This window comes from Pundamilia nyererei, unplaced genomic scaffold (genome assembly GCF_000239375.1).
Source record: "Pundamilia nyererei isolate P.nyererei 1_Seehausen unplaced genomic scaffold, PunNye1.0 scaffold00152, whole genome shotgun sequence".
Lineage (NCBI taxonomy): Eukaryota > Metazoa > Chordata > Actinopteri > Cichliformes > Cichlidae > Pundamilia > Pundamilia nyererei.
This window is the reverse complement of record NW_005187553.1, coordinates 507,852-524,236: the sequence shown is the minus strand read 5'-3', so window position 1 is coordinate 524,236 and position 16,385 is coordinate 507,852. Positions and strand designations below refer to the sequence as shown.

Sequence of the window (16,385 nt, the reverse complement as noted above, 5' to 3'; positions counted from 1 at the left end):
CAGCAAAGGCACGCATGTGTTGGGTAATTTCATTATATTTTGTGTTATTTGGAATACCCTATTATATAACTTTATTTTCACAGGCTTTTCCGGAAGTAGTTCTAAGTCAGCTGCATTAATGAGATTTTAGTCATTTTAAAGAGTTGCCATTCCAAAGAGTGACCACACGGGGGCAGCACATGGCAATAAAATCACCCTTGTGCACACTAGAATCACTAGAATCCTTTCAAAATACTCCTATTGGGATGAGTTTTTCATCCGCTACCAAAACAAAGCAATCTGAATTCTCAGAATATATTAATAAATAATTTTAAATAGACAGTCAAAATTACAGTCCTTTGTTGTTGTTTTTTGCTTTCCATGTTCTTCAGTTTCACACATTAACATTCATTATACAGATTTACACTTTTACTGCACCTGCGCTGAATTGAAAACTAGTTTTTAGTGGTTTGAAATTTAATCTGAAAACTATTAAAAATTAATCTTTTTTTGTAATTACATCTTTATTCACCTCATCGCTGCATGTCAAAAACACCCATAAAGTATGCCTACTAGTGTTAATGTCTATAAAGTGTGTGTCTGCAAAGAAGCAACCGCAAAGTTTTTGCAGTAGGAAACATTTTATTTGTACATTTACAGATTAATTATACATCATAGATGACATTTGAATAATAGGCTACTGTGAACATGCAGACAGTGAACGTCAGGGAGGCAGAGAGTGAGCCACAGCATGTATAAAGACATATCTCAAAACTCAAAGCAGCACCTTTTCTTATTCTTACCCTTAAAGCTTTTAAACAACACCAACATTAAGCATACCCAGCTTCTCTCTGATGATATAAAAAAAACAACAAAAAAAAAAACAAGGTTAAACCTGCCAGTGAAATGTTGATTAAATGGGATACAATCATATTAGAGGATGACAGTAAAGTCAGCAGCAGCAGAGTTGATGTAAAAGAGTGGAGATGTCAACATTTCATCCCCAAATCACACCTTAGAAAGCAAAGATGAAGAATTTAACCTGCAGCATTAAACTAGTAGTATTAGCAGTTTGTAGCTTAGTCTATGTATGCAATGTTAACTCTGCTGCATAAATACACATTTATCCTGAAAGAATTAATAGCTGTGCAGCTGGAGATTCCTCCTGTTTTCCCAGGCCGATCTGGAGACAAATATATTTGACTCTGCAGAGAAGTGAGCAGGAAATCCTCAGTGAGAGTCAGATTAACAGGCGATACAGATTAAAGGGAGCAGTGGTGATGTTACTGCAACTGTGCTGGTTAACTTGGAGCAGGGCTGCCAACTTTCTGCTCTCAGTTGGGGTGAGATGAGGGCGGCGATGTTTATGTGGGACAATTAAACACACAAAAATGATGCATGTCACAGGTGAAGGACAGCCTGCATTTCCTCTGATAACTTGTTTGTTTTGCACACTTCTCTATCCCACGCTCTCAGCTGGGATGTACTTGTGGATCAGCGCAGCTGTTTTACTTTTCTATACTAGGTCCATTAAAAATGTGGGAAGCTGTCTCAGAATGTGGGACAGTTTTAAAAGACGATAATCTTTTTTTTGTGTCACTTTTGGATGCCTCCTCGCTTTAAATAACCCAGAGAGAGGAGCAGCGACGTATTTTAGGTAATTTTCAGGATAAATCTGCCAAATTTTTTTTGCTGGTAAAAATTCTAAACGCCTCTTGGCTTATTTTATTGGTTAAATTAATGATTAAAGGTGTCGTCCTCCTATACAGCCTGCTGTTACAGTGTTTATGGATGTTTACCGTAAGTTGAAAAGTTTTTTTGAAAAGCTTTGTTGCAGGGTTAATTAATAGTTCTAAATAACTAATACAGTTAGCTCTGTTGGACTGTTTGGTTAAATATGTGCAGCTGTTTCTTCTGTGGGGACTCCCACATGTATCCTTGTGAAGCTGCAGGTATTTAATACACTCACAGGAAAGACTTCCCCCATCAGCTGAAAGCAACAGGATGCTTATGGACCTGTTTTGGTTCTAAAATGGGCAGAAAACACCTGCCCAAAAATAGATGCAAATGGGTGTATTTGCTTTAAATAAAGGAGGGTCTGCAGGTTTGTTTGGACACCGTGAGAATGATGATGTGCATGTAACCGTTGGCAACCCCGTGTTATAGTTTAAATGTCTATGTGCATGAGGTTCAGCTTTGAAGGCTCGAGCAGCAACGTCCTGCATTTCAAGCTTCTTGAAGTCTTTTATCACCTTTAGACTCGGCTCTCAGGAGTTGGTGAAAAAAAAAAAGTTCTCCTCCCTCCTCCGTCAGTCCCTCCATCTTTTGTCTCCATCAGTCTGTTCAGAGTTTTAAAGGATATATTAAACCATGTATAAATATATCTTTTTGTCTCATTAATCTCAATCACAGCTCGCAGTGGTTGTCCTCAGCTTTGTAGCGGTCCATGATGCTCAACACATCCTCCAGGATGGATGGGCCCAGATCCAGGTTCAACCCCGCAATGGAGTCAGAGCGCGACACACCAGAGGGCTTTGTGAGGCCGGCGTGGTGGAAGACGGTGCAGGGCGACTCGCTGCGTTCGCTCCGAAGATCCTCGTTGCTCAGGTAGGTGTCGGAGTCCAGGCTGAGGCCCCGGCGAACGTCCTGTGGCCCGCAGATCTCTGACATGGAGTCCTCGGAGGAGCCCTCAGAGAGGGAGCCGGAGGAGGGGACGAGTCTGCGGATGGCTGGGGAGAGGGAGATGTCACGGCAAGGCTCGGATGCCAAGCGACCCACCACGCCGTTCTCACAGAGCGACACAGTCGGGTGCTGCTGGCGCTGACCGTCTCTCTGGCTGCAGCCATTGTTCTGTTTGGGGCTAGCCGCAGGAGGCTGCTGATGGTGGTGGGAGGGACCATCCAGATGGAGGCGCGGCGGTTTGGGTGGAGCCTGTTCGTGAGCGATGAACACAGGCATGGAGATGGTGTTCTTCAGCAGGCCGCTGGACGAGTGCTGGTAATGGAAGCCGTTAAAGGCGTAGCTGTGCACGTCATCTTTCGCGGTGAGGCCCTCTCCCAAGTCTCTCTCCATGCTGTGCGAGCGGGCGTGGCCGTTCTGCGTCCGGCTCGTGGGTGGCAGCATGTCCATCTTACCCTGGAGGAAGCCCACGTCTCCAAACATGTCGCCCTCGCCTTCGGGCCCTACGTGTGCGCTGTGACGCACGTCGCCCAGCGGGGGGCTGATCATATCACCTGAGAGGACGTCCCGGAGCTTCAGCTTCTTTCCCTTCTTGGGAGTCGTTGTTTTTAGATACATGGGCGTCTTTGCAGGCATCTTGATGTGGCGGTTGGGTTCCTCGGGCCGTTTGAGCTCCAGCAGGAGAAATTCAGCGGGAAGCAAACAGTGCTGAGTTGATAAGAAGCTCTCTTGGCTGTTTTTCCCCACTCTCAGCTCAGATATTCAGTCTGTGCTGCTTCTCCAAGCGAGTAAACAAGTATTTAGGTCGGTCAGAGTAGCGATAGCAACCCGGCGGTTGAGCCTCACACTGACATGTGACTCAGGAAGGGAGAGGAGAAAGGCCTTGATCTCAGATCAGCTCCCTCTGTCTTCCCCTCCTACGCAGAAAATCCATATCAAAGCGAACGCCGAGCCCTCGTCTCCTCAAACTCTCGTCTTTATCCCGGCTCAGGCAAAGAGCACGCAGGGGATCAAGAGTGGGATCTCTGGCTGCCTCGCCGTCTGCTGCCCGGTCGGTCCTCCAAGTTCCTCAGAAACTTCAGGAATGTGACATCAAAACGCTGGAGATCTGTGAGGAGAAATCAGAGCGAAAAGGGAGTCAAAAAGCGGCTGAAAGAGATCGAGGGGGAGAGGAAAAGCAGATAGATGGGACAGAGTGAGGAATGAAGCCAAAAGTGCTTGATTTACAAGCACTTTTTCAGAGAGCCAGAGGACACTTGAAGGAAAACACTCCAAGAATCCACAGTGTTTGCTCAGAGGGCCCTGCCTGCCCCACACTGTGTGAAAATGTGTGACTGGAGGTCCTCGGGCTGCTCTTACAGAGTCACGCATTAGTCTTGCATTCCCAAAGACCCTTCAGCCTCGTCAGTGGAAACAAATTACCACACTGAAACTGTCGGTTTCAAAACACTCGTGCCTAATCACAGCATCTCATCAGGAAATAAAGTGTCTTTCCCGAGAAAGACACAGGGAACACCCGAAGCCTCGAGATCAGAACTCCAGTTATTTAACTGGTTAAACATGTAGAAGTGCAGGTTTTTCAGGACCACAGTTTATCCACAGCTCTTCAGTTTCCACTCTTTTACTTCAGTCATAGCAGATTAAACCTACTAACACTGAGAGTCGCCTCACCAATGGTTAGAAAACAATAAAGGGGTGAAAAAACAGGGAAATATCCGATACTGACAAAGTGTCTGAGGTGAGAATTTGTTCTGTGCTCAGTAACACGCTGACCTTATGCATCTGTGTTAAATTGCTTAGGAATGGAAAAAACCAGCTAGTGTGAATGGCTGAAAGAGGCCAGCAGTAAAAAGCAGTTTGTGTGTTCAGTAAGAGCAGAAAAGAGTCAAGTGCCAGTCCTTTTACTCACTGAAGTCCAGTTTTTACACCTACAGTGCTTAAAAAAAAAAAAAAAAAATGTATTAGAGCATCTGGCATAAAGACAAGTACGCAAATAATTTAGATGTCTGTCAGAAAAAAAAATGACTGAATTTACGTTTAGATACCCAAATCTGAGCCGGCAACCTGAGAAGTGAGAAATTAATCAAGTATTCAACCGCTAAAACTAATTTATTGTTCGTGTTTGCAAAAAACTGTAATTTGGTGCCTTAATTAAAAAATGTTTTAATATTTTTTCAGTATTTTTGGTAAAAGTACATTTGAAAATTCACAGATAACAATTATTATAATTTAATATTAAAAATATAATTTAAAGAGTAAATTACCATTAGACAAAAATAATAGCTAATTACTAGTTCTGTTAATTTAGGGCAGCTGAGGCATAAACCTTAGATTTTTTTTTTTTTTTTAGATCATCACCCAAACTGTTTTAGTTTTTGATTTTAGTTTATTTAAGGTTGCTTTAATAACCCTGGAAACGGCACTCGCTCTCTCGCTGTCCTTTTTGACACCGTCTCTGCTGCACAGAGCTGTTGCTTCTTCAGTGACCCAAAGACTTGCATTCAGACAAGCCTCCATCATTTAATAGGCGAATTAGAGAAAAGCTTTCCATGCATCGTTTAGAAAAACAGAAACAGCAGAACCAGTTCAGAGCCATCTGGTCGTATGTTAAAAACCAGTTGACCCACTTTTGGTCAACCTTTGGAAGAATTTGGTCTTGAATAGTTTGTTTTCTTGTATAATTTTGAGATCTTGTGAGTCAAATTGCTGCTTTATGTGCGGTCTCCGTGTTTAGAAATGAGAGAAGCACGCTCGCAATGAGCATTAAAACATTTTTCTTTAAATCACACAGCCGTCATGTGTTTCTTGTGACTGCCCGACCCTCACTGGGTGTGTTTACTGAAACAGATCTCTTTCAACAAATAAAATCTGCCGTTTTGCGTCATATTCGTGCCTCAGTCTGAGTGAAAAAACTGTTTATCAGCAGGGTTGATTTGTGCAGCTCTGAATCGTTACTGTTAAATCTTTGTATTTCTGATGACTCTTATCAGTTCTGACTCAGTCGTGGTTATTTTTTTTAGCTTTTTAAATACGTAATAAACATTAAAAATACCAGAGTGAGATTTTTAGCTCAGCTTCAGAGTTTCCAGCACATCACAGAGGCATCTGAAGGGGACCTGTGAATCTCACACTGGGGTCAGACTGAGGTCAGGTTAGAGTACAAAAAAAAAACATGCAGCTTGAAATTTGAAAGAGGGTCTGAAATGAGTAAACTTTGAGTTCAGTTTGAGATTGAACTGTTTGCTTCTTTTAGACAAGTTGCTTCACTTCTTCAGAAATTCTCAGTCCTCCTGTGATTTTGCTCCGGGACAAACTCTCATCAGTTATCAGGATTTTATTTCCGTCTTTTGGTATTTTCCAGCTGCCCCGTCAAACGGAGTTCTTGGGAAACCGCCGGCACAAACGGGAGAACTTCAGCTTTGGTGGAGTCTTTTCGCGTTGCAACATGTATCCTGCGACACATGCAGGCCACCCCGGGGACACGCTTTAATGAGGCCTGAAGTTTCAAAACACTGCTATGTGGAAAAAAAGATTCCTCACAGGTTACACCCTGGAATAAAAACAGTCAAACGAACAGGAGCAAACACATGCAACACAAGTGAAATTTGCTTTTCTCAAATTCAGTGAACAGAAGGAGAGGGGGAGGTTTCTTTAACCAGCATTCAGAGTGTGAAAACAGAGAGTGTGGCTCTGGGTTCAGGTTCATTTAAGACCGAGGTCAAACTTCACTGTGCTGATAAATGATTAGAAACTATGCAGCTCTCATTTATTCTTTTAATCAAACCGACTGGATGTGTTTTAATAACATTACAAGTAGTTATCCTCTCTGTCACAACAGAGCCCACTGAGCATCGGTGGTTTTTAGATATCTGAGTGAAAAAAAAAAAGAAGTGAAATCTTATTTAAAAGCTGCTAAAAACAACTATGAGATACACTCCCCGGACGCATCATTAGGTACAGCTTGCTAGTACTGGTTTTTCGTTCAGAACTGCGTTAATTCTTCATAGCACAGGTTCAACAAGGTGCTGCAAGCTTCCCTCTAAGATTTTGGTACATATTTAGTTGACAGTGTCACACAGTTACTGCAGATTTATCAGCTGCACATCCATGATGTGAATCTCCTGTTCCAGTACATCGAAGGTGCTCGATTGGATTGAGGCCACTTGAGTAACTGTCTGAGATGATTTGAGGTGTGTGGCACAGTGTGTTGTCCTGCTGGAAGCAGTTATCAGAAGATCAGCATGGCTGTAAAGAGATGGACGTGGTCAGCAGCAACACTCAGGTGGACTGAGGACTTTAAATGTTGGTACTAAGGAGCCCAAAGCGTGCCAAGAAAAGCTGACAGGAGTGCGCACTGTCTTCTGCTGCCATAACACATCTCCTTCAAGGTTTGATGTGCTGCATGCTCAGTGATGCTTTTCTGCACAGCTATTTGAGTTAGTGCTGCCTTCCTGTCAGCTCAGCGCAGTCTGGTCTTCTCCTGTGACCTTTGACATAAACAAAGCATTCTTGCCTAGAAAACCGACGCTCATTTTCTCTCTTTTGGACCCTTCCCTGTAAATCCTACGGATGTTTGTGTAAGAAAATCTCAGCAGATCAGCAGCTTCTGCAACACTCAAACCAGCCCGTTTGTCACCAACAACCACACCACACTCAAAGTCACTTAAATCACCTTTCTTCCCTTTTCTGATGCTCAGTTTGACTTTTAACAGGTCGTCTTGATCATGTCGAGAGTTGCATTAAGGAGCATGTGAACAGTATAAAATTAAATTGCTGTCTGTATTGAAGGATGGTGCAGGGAAACGGTCCGGGCAGTTAAATAAAGCGGCTCCAGTTAAGCAGACCTGAATCATTTGTTGTACCGTCTGTTTTAATTAGCTCAGCTCTGACACACGATGGTCTGATGAACTCAAATCTCCGGGATGAAGACACACGGCTCTCTTCTGTGATGAGCAATCGGAAGTTCAGACAGTGTCTGACGGGTGAAAACACCTCAAACCCTTCCCCCGATACTGGCAAAGACATGAAAGGGTAACTTCCCACTTATTATTAACACTCCAGGTGTTTTCAGCCCAGTTAGCGTCAGGCCTCTATGGAGGCCTAGAGACTTTCTTAATGAGTTTATGGTTTAAATCACGAGTTTGAAGTCTCAATTAACACTATATGATATTCACTTAATATTTTGGTTTCCAGGAATTAGACCAACAAGGAAGATGAAGCAGAGTATGAGTTAGGGTGTGGCTATTTTGTGATTCACAAGTCATCATGAGCGGTTTCTCCCTCAGTTCCACCCCCAGCTGAAAAAAGTCAAAATGGTAAAAAGCTTCAAAAGCCCACTGATGGGTGACGTTACACTGGTGACATCCATGCTTCTTCATCATCATCGTCATCATCATGTTTCAGATGTCAGATCTTATCCTGCACGACAGCAATTACTGCAGGATAAACATAGTGTAGTAAAAAGTGAAATGGTTCCTCCTGAGTTGTAAGAATGTGGCTAAACTCCAACAAGACTATTTAAAGAAAAAGACACAATTGAGGTCACAGATAATCACGGGTCAATAAAAGCCGATACAGGCCTGATCTGTAACAACTACTGAAACCTCCTAAACCAACGTGGAAGTGCCAGAAACTGCAGTTCAATGAATGACCTCTTGATGTAGCCGCAGTGACGTCACCGGTAAAGTCCTCTGATGAAGCCTCAAGCTGAGGTATCCAACTTTGAAACGAGGGTCACTGCGTACTCATATCCCAACTAAGGCCAGCTATGAAACATGCTTTATCCTCCTTTGTGACTCTAATGCAGACCAACAGTGCAGTTTAACATAGTCCAAGTTCAAACACGAAACTGATGTAACGCACATAAGTTTATAGCTATTGCTAATTTTCAACAATTGTCCCTTGTTGGGCTGACAATCAAAATGTCCAAAAATAAACATTGCTCTGCGTTCAGTATCACTTCAACCAAGCAACTGACACAAACTCATCGGGAAGGTGTTCCCCAACGTCATAGAGCGAAGGGGACGTTTTCTATATGTCAAGTCGCCCCCTGCTGGACAAGTAAATGCCAGTTTAAGGTATAAATCACCCAGTTAACCTGTTTTCAGGCTCTGAGCTTGAAATTATTATCTGAATGACAAGTGGATGCATGCACTGGCGTAGGCTGCCTCTCCACTAACTCACCTCACTGAATTGCACGTCTTGAGTGGAATTTTTGGAGCATTTTGAATGATAAATAATGTGGGTTGTTATGTGGATATATGAGCCCATCCAAGAAGCTCCAGTTCTGATGGGTGAAATTGAAGCCTATGATTAGGGACAAAACAAGACTTCACCATCCCATAGATGACATTATGGCATCTTTTATTGCATATTGTACCAGATGTGATTTACACCCTCATTTCCTCCATTTCTCGCTCTGCTCCTCCAACAACACTTTGCACAAACAGCTACGAGCAGCAAAGGAACCGAGCAGGGCAGCAACTCTCTCCGTCTGACAGCCAGAACATTAAGATGACATCATAAACAGCTCCGTCTAATTTGAGCCTCTGAGAGTCATAAAGAAAGCGACATTAACTTGTCAGCGCTCATTTTAACACAAAGGGGGCAAAAAAAAATACCAGTTATATTTATGCAGCACAAGTCCAAGCAAAGAAACACCACGCCTGATGAACTAAAAAAAAATAATAATAATGAGACTGACCACGACAGTGCAAAGACAAACAGGAATAATGGACCAGTCACAACTGGTACAGAAGGGTGGAGGCTTCTTCAGATGCTGGAGAAACAGTTTCTCTGGATTTTTATGAGTTTTATGGTTAAATTTGACTCAAAAGGCCTGGAAAAGGAGACAAAATGCTTTATTTTTTAATTTTTACCCATATTTTTAATGGATCTCTGCGTGTCAAAGCTTTGTACGCTATTTATTTGTTATTTTCACATTTGCCAACTAAACTTTCGATAACATGGCCATCAAAACGTATTTCCAGCAGCTTCATGGTCTAACAATCCCAATATGCATCTACAATTACAACACCTACAGACTCAGGAACAGCTGAGAGCAGCAAACAAACTGCTGGGCCTCTCTTTTTGCTGGGCTTTTTACTCTGGCAAAAATACTGTGACAGAAAAAGTCATGTTTGTCCACTCACTCTCAACGAGTTATTCCAGTTAATTCATGAAATAAAACGTGTTTTTAAAAAAAATAGTATCAGATATAACTCAATTTCTAACTAACAGGCTTCATTATTAGTTTTGTGGGATGGGCATGGCTGGCTGGCCTCCTTTCTGAGTGACTGCTTTTATCCGGTGATGAAATAATGGGCCTGAAGGTTCAGTAACTAGTCTGATTAGTTAGAAAATGATATGAATCATATTCTATTCCGTCACAGTCATCTTGACGTAATTGAAGTGTTTTTGGCAAAGTGCTCCCCACCACCATCATCAAAACACCGAATGAGGAAGAATGGCACTCCTTTTCTCCTCTGGAAAATCATGCCTCAAAGTAATCAAGCTGTTCTGGCCCTGACTTTTCTTTCCTTTTATTTTAATTTGTCACCCATTTGTAGGAGAAAACGTGGTCATATTCCTGCAGCGAAGGCAGTTTTGTGTAGAAGGAGTCGCAGAGCTACAAACTTCGCTTGCATCTAAGTGACAGAGAGGAGACTGTTGTGTAATGTTATTAGTGAGGAAATTCAATCACTGAAGTCATCGCCATCACACAGAGACGCTCACACTGATGGCTGGGACAGACTTGAATTACTTAATACAAGATCACAAGGAGTGCAATTAATTATGCAGCCAGTTCCCAAAAGATCAGACAACCAATCGCAGCGCTTCTCATTTTTTAGTAGATCTCTCTAAAACCAATTTCTTATCCCTGGCTTTTACCACACACACACACACACACACACACACACACACACACACACGTCGGGTATTCCTGTCTTGCTTTCCCTAGCCCCTTACCCTAACCATGAAAAATGAATGGCTAACCCTCACCCTAAACCTGACTGTAACCCTGTCACCAAAACGACATTTGGAGTCTCAAAATGCCTACAAACTTGTGAGGACCAGGATTTTGGGCCCCACAAGTAGTAAACTTTCAATTTTTGGTACCCACAAAGATATGAATACACGCTTATACACACGTACCCCTACTGGGAGCTTTGTAGTGTCGATGAAGCGTGACTCCAATGTTTGTTGTCCTTGAGCTCAAGCGTGGGTTCCCAGCGCAATTCTGTCTCAACCACAACATCAACATAAAACTGACTGACCTCTGAGCCTCACTGCGACACACCGAGGTGGGCATCACATACATGTGTACTCCTCCTATTCGCCCTATCAGCCTAAATACGAACGGAGGGAGAAACTCTCTCAGACGGCTGGTTGGTATTTCTTTGCATCACCTTTCCTGGAAGCTGGAATTTGGGCCACTGCTGATGATGCAATCAACCACAGAGGAGGCCGAACTAACATCTGTTTCTGCTCTCAGGCCCAGTTTGTTTAAAGTCTCTCCACCAAAACGGACCGGAGCCACCCATGAGTCCTGTCATCTCCTGGGACAAACACGTACTACACGCCTGAACGCGCGACTCTGCGGCTGCTTTCATTGTTGTTATTCTCCGCAGAGTGGCGCGTAATTGCGCTCAGCAGGCGACTGTTGACAAAAGCTTTTATTTTCTCCTCCATTAATCCGTTTATTTTTGCCATAAAAGCAAAGCTTACTCCATCTGTTATCTGGCTGTTTTCCCACAAGGTGGTTTCACGCTAATGCAGTTTGTGTCTGAGAGCTGATGGTGACTAATTTTCCATCTATCATTCGTGCCGTGGGTGTACATCCAGCCTGCTTCTCCTTGGCTGATAACTCACAGCGATTATTGTTAAGTACAGTAAAGCAGACTTCATGTGAAACCCCAGGTGACGCAATGTGCGCTGTAACGAGTCTTTAATGTTGAACAAACCCTTTTTTCAGGCTTCAGGTTTAACGATACTGTTCCTCCCCCACCCGCTCATAAATGTCTGGAGGATAATAATCAAAAATATTCTATTTTTCTATTCTATTCTAAAATGCTGCCAAACTGAATGAAGGCGAACTCTAGTTAACTTCCCCTCTCTCCCTCCGTGCGCGTTATGTAACTGCAGCCTCTCAGATCATCCCATGTCCTCCTGAAGCCTTCCTGCAGCTGACTGATTGGTACCATTGGAGCAAATCGACACATGCAGCCACAGATACAGGTCCAGTCAGCTCTGACTGACCCACGAGGCTTTTGTTTTTAAGTATCAATAAACTTTAGCAGATATACATACATATATTTTACAAAAACAAAACATCAGACTCTTACAGCGAGTGTCTCCTGGCTGTGACCTCCACTCTTGGGTAGTAGTTTGCTCCTGAAGCAGCACATGTAGCATTGACGTGCTATAAAATGGAGTAATATGCCAGCCTCCCCCGTCTGGGGAGGGGGGGGGGGTCTAAGGCGCTTCTTCTGCAACACTTAATCTTCTTAGAAATTAGATCATCACGAGCCCAGATGGGGAGCGATTGTCCAACATCGCCTATTCTGTCACTGCGCGGTGAGTCAGAGTTGACTGGTGGATGAAATAAGAGTCTGGCTGTATTGTGTCCCCAGAAAAAAAAAAGTATTTTAGAAATTAAATTCTTTAAACACGCATAGCTTTACGTTGTTTATGACGTCAGGAGTCGGGGACACGTGCTGAAACCTTTATTTTTAAACACTGCGTTCCTTCAGATTTGTCTGCTCGTTGAGCCAAACTGCGCAGGCAGCGCACGCTGAAACTAAAGGGAGTGCCTCTCAGAAAACACACACACACACACACACACATGTTCATAAATAAAATCACACACTGCTTCATTCTTCTTATTTTTGTTACACAAAACTACAAATCTCCTCAAAGTGTAATCTATGACCACAAATCAACAGCTGACCACACCAAAAAAAAAGATAAAGTGATTTATCTGATATGTACCTACAGTTCCGTCATTCTCCGGGAAATAAACCCACTCTTCTAGTTTGGTTGTAAAATCCACCGACACAGGGCTGAGGTGCAGGGCAGGTAAACCTCTTAGTGACGGCTGATTACTGTCTCTTGAGCGCTCTGAGCGGAGAAAGTAAACTGGTCACCTCTTCTTCCTTTACAGGAGTCAAGTCTGCAGCACGGAGCAGGGAATGCTTCCGGTCATGAATTTCAAAATAAGGTAATCCTCCTCTAAAGCAGCGGTCCCCAAACCCCGGGCCTCGGACCGGTACCGGTCCGTGAGTCGTTTGGTAGAGTTGAGGCTCAGGTGTGAAATGTATAGTTTTCAGGGTTTTTAATCGGTTTTCAGCGTTATTTTGTTATCGTTTTTATTGTTAACTCTGTTTTCCTAGGTCTTTTCATGTGTGTTATGAATAAATCTTCTTTTTTTCCGATACTGGTTCTAGTTTTATTTTGTTATATTTATCCGAGACACCTTAAAGGCCGGTCCGTGAAAATATTGTCGGGCATAAACCGGTCCGTGGCGCAAAAAAGGTTGGAGACCGCTGCTCTAAAGCGCTGTCGCATTTTGTATCACCCACCACCCTTGGACTCAGTGGGGACACTAAATAAATAAATAAATAAATAAATAAAAAGAACTAAGGCAGTATAAAATAACCTTAAACGTGATATTTAATCTTGAACATTTTTTGAAATAAGTTACTTGTTTTATAAAATATAAATATAAAAATAGCCCTGTCTTTGAGAATCACTTTGATAATGAACCCATTTAACGCCTTTTAATCAACACAGAACTCATTTTGGCAAAAACGAGTGTGGGCTTTTATTTTTTTAAAGGTAAAGATCAGCTTCCGGTGTCACTTTGCCTCACAGGCACTGAAGGCGCAGACGCTGTGATTAATAAACTGTTACATGAGCACGTGGGACTGAAACCACCAGAACTTCTCAGATAACACACGAGCGACAGTGTTAATCATACAAATGACCGTGAAAGAGCAGCGAAGCCGCCGAGACACTGAGGCGATGAAACACCTCTGCGCGTCTCTTTAATCTACAGGTGCGAAACCATACAAGGTCACAGGTCACATGGTGAGAATTAGCCTACTTTCAGGACGTAGATCTCAGTTTATGACTTCTTTACTGCAGAATGAACTCGTTCATATTTAATTGATCAGTAATTAAATCATCCCCACTGACCCAGAGTGAAACTGAGCAGTTTACTGACCATCTGTTCACTTTAACCAGCCAATTACAGAGCTCTCTTACTGTTGATCTCCTGATGTGACAGACTGTGGAGGTGATGAGGGTACTGCTCTTTAATTTGATTAGCAGCAGGCGCGAAACCACAGACCTGCTGCTTTGCAGTCAGCAGCCAGCCTGATGCAGAGTGATTCAGAAAACAGAGCAGGTCTCTCGGATGCCTCACCAGACTTTTAGTGTTCATAAAGAAAAATATGGTGAGACGTTTGGAGAGCTGTGAGCTGCATTCAAAATCTCAGCAATTCACCCTGCAGTTTCTTTTTTTGTTTTTTTTTTTTAGTTGAGCACAGAAGATAAATGCTGTCTGTATTAATCTGTTTAGACATCATCGCGCTGTTAGGTTGGGAAATATATCTGACTCAAGGAATGTGAATCACTTAAAAATATCACGACAGAAAAACATTTTGCTTCTGCTGAACTTGGTTCTGTAGTATATGAAGTTATCACAGAGTTTTTGTGTACGTGACTTCATATACTGACGGCTAACGGTTATGTTAATGTCATATATCCTTCTGTTGTATCTAGGTCAGTGAAACAAACATTTATCCTGTTGTCTCCACAGAGCTATAAAGTCTCAGCATTACAGGGAATAATTATGCATTTTAATTGGCCTTCAGTTTATTTTACTGCTGGAGCACAAAATTTGGAGGCACAGTCTGGTGCTCCCAACAGCATTGGTGCTGGGCATAATTGCTGCAAAGTAATGAGGACTCAACAAATGGAGAATGCAGACGTTTGCTGTTCGCAGGTCAGATTGCAGACACATCTTGTTTACAGCTCCTGAAGGACGCCTGCAAGGCAAATTAAACCCATTCCCTCTTTGCTCATCCACTCGACTGTGCTTTGAGCCCTTCTGCAAAGAAACGCTGGCGTCTTTTCCGCTGAAGCAGCATCACACAATAAAACTGCACACGTGCAGAACAACCTCCAAAGCACGGGAGATGTTACTTTGGGGATTTGAGGTTTCATTGTGTGCGTTTCTGGAAGCGCTTCATCTTCTTCTGTGACACACAGGGAAGCAAAAAGGGTCCCAGAAGTTCAGCAGCGGTTAAATCTCAAAGTTTTCCGTGGAATTCCTCAAAGCGAGACCAAAACGACTCTAGCTTTATCTCGCTTGCCCACTGTATTACTCTCACTCGCTATCTGCAAGTGTTTGAAGGCGTGTGGAATGTGTAAACTAGATAAGCAAAGAATTACACAAGATGTGGTTAGATCACTGAATCGCAAACACACACAGATTTATGACATCACCTAAGTATTTCAAGATGTAATCAGGGCAGTATGGGGTGGGTCCATCTGCAGATCCATGAGACCACTATCATTTGTCTCTCCCTGACACACACACATACAAACGCACAGGCCGCCAGGCCCCCCAGGTGCTGCCCCATGCAGAGACCCCCTGAGAGGTTGGTGTTTCTCCACTTCTTAAACACAAAGTCGGGGGTGGAGGTTTGTGTTTGCATTCAATAACAGAGCTTAACCCCAAAGCAAGGACGAGTGTGAGGTCTAAGTTATTCATGTGAGAACAAAAACAAGAAGGCTATTAAATTAAATCTAAAACTATGAATTGCTTTCATATGAAGCGTTCTGCTTTGTTTTTTGCCTGCAGTTCGTTAAGAGAGGGAAGAGAAACAAGAAGCAGAATTGCAGGAAGAAGGAAAAAGGTTGCATTTCCTCACGCTCTGGAACATGGCACCACGTTGGTCCTGGAAGGCGACGCTGGCAGGCAGGATCACAGTCAGGGCCAGTCTGTCCTCTCTTATTGTTGGTTATTATGCAAGAGGCTAACTCAGCCAGGTGGAATTAATCTGTCCCCACGAGACACAGATTTCACAATAAAAGACCTGAGATTAAGTTCCAGTGTCGAGTCATCTCAAGACTCACTTCCCAGGAAGATTACTTTCTGTTACACCCAATTAAACCTCCGTAAAACTCATTTAAATGTAGATTCTGATCATTTAGTGTAAATACACCATATCTGCTGAAGTTACACAATATTTTTAGTCTACAGTATAAAATTTAGCTCCCATGGTTAGTTTCAAGTTCATTATTTAAGATTTGTATTGATGTGAAATGAACAGTGCTACTTAACATCTGCTCATTTATTCTTGTCCTATTAGCGCTTGAGTCAGTGTGTCTTTTTTATCTGTATTAGCTTCCTGAAGTACTTCAGATAAACCCAGAAAGCCATAAATCTCAAAAATGCTGTAGCCTCACTGGTCTTAACCCACACAGTCCAGCATGCAGCCCTGCAGTGGCTCTTGGTGAGCGTAGGCGTGTACTTCCATTTCCGAGCAGCGAGAGTCACGAACAACATACAACGGAGACACAAAGTGACCTCATAGGCAGGAATTCTGGGAATCTGTGAGTAAATGAGCCTCCATGTGTTTCCATTTAGTTTGCAGTGATTGAAGCAAACTGCTGCTCCTCAGGGGTGATTGGCCGAAGGAAGAGGGAGAAAAAGAGGA

The 16,385-nt window shown here is 42.9% G+C and overlaps 1 protein-coding gene across 4 annotated transcripts; it reads right to left on the bottom strand.

Moving 5' to 3' along the window:
• Positions 1-608: 608 nt before the first annotated feature.
• On the bottom strand, positions 609-15,654 carry LOC102198561 (cdc42 effector protein 3). Of its 4 annotated transcripts, none has more exons than XM_005744978.1 (2): positions 15,597-15,654; positions 609-3,766 (listed from the first exon to the last, which is right to left on the bottom strand). In XM_005744978.1, the coding sequence occupies exon 2, from the start codon at positions 3,292-3,294 to the stop codon at positions 2,386-2,388; it is 909 nt and encodes a 302-aa protein (XP_005745035.1). In that variant the 5' UTR covers positions 3,295-3,766; positions 15,597-15,654; the 3' UTR covers positions 609-2,385. The 4 variants fall into 4 exon arrangements, with proteins under 4 accessions (XP_005745035.1, XP_005745032.1, XP_005745033.1 ...); XM_005744975.1 differs by lacking the exon at positions 15,597-15,654 and adding an exon at positions 12,649-12,814; XM_005744976.1 differs by lacking the exon at positions 15,597-15,654 and adding an exon at positions 12,653-12,814.
• Positions 15,655-16,385: the final 731 nt, after the last annotated feature.

Coding starts and splice junctions, on each gene's coding strand:
- LOC102198561 (XM_005744978.1), bottom strand. CDS start 3,294: ATGCCTGCAAAGACGCCCATGTATCTAAAAACAACGACTCCCAAGAAG.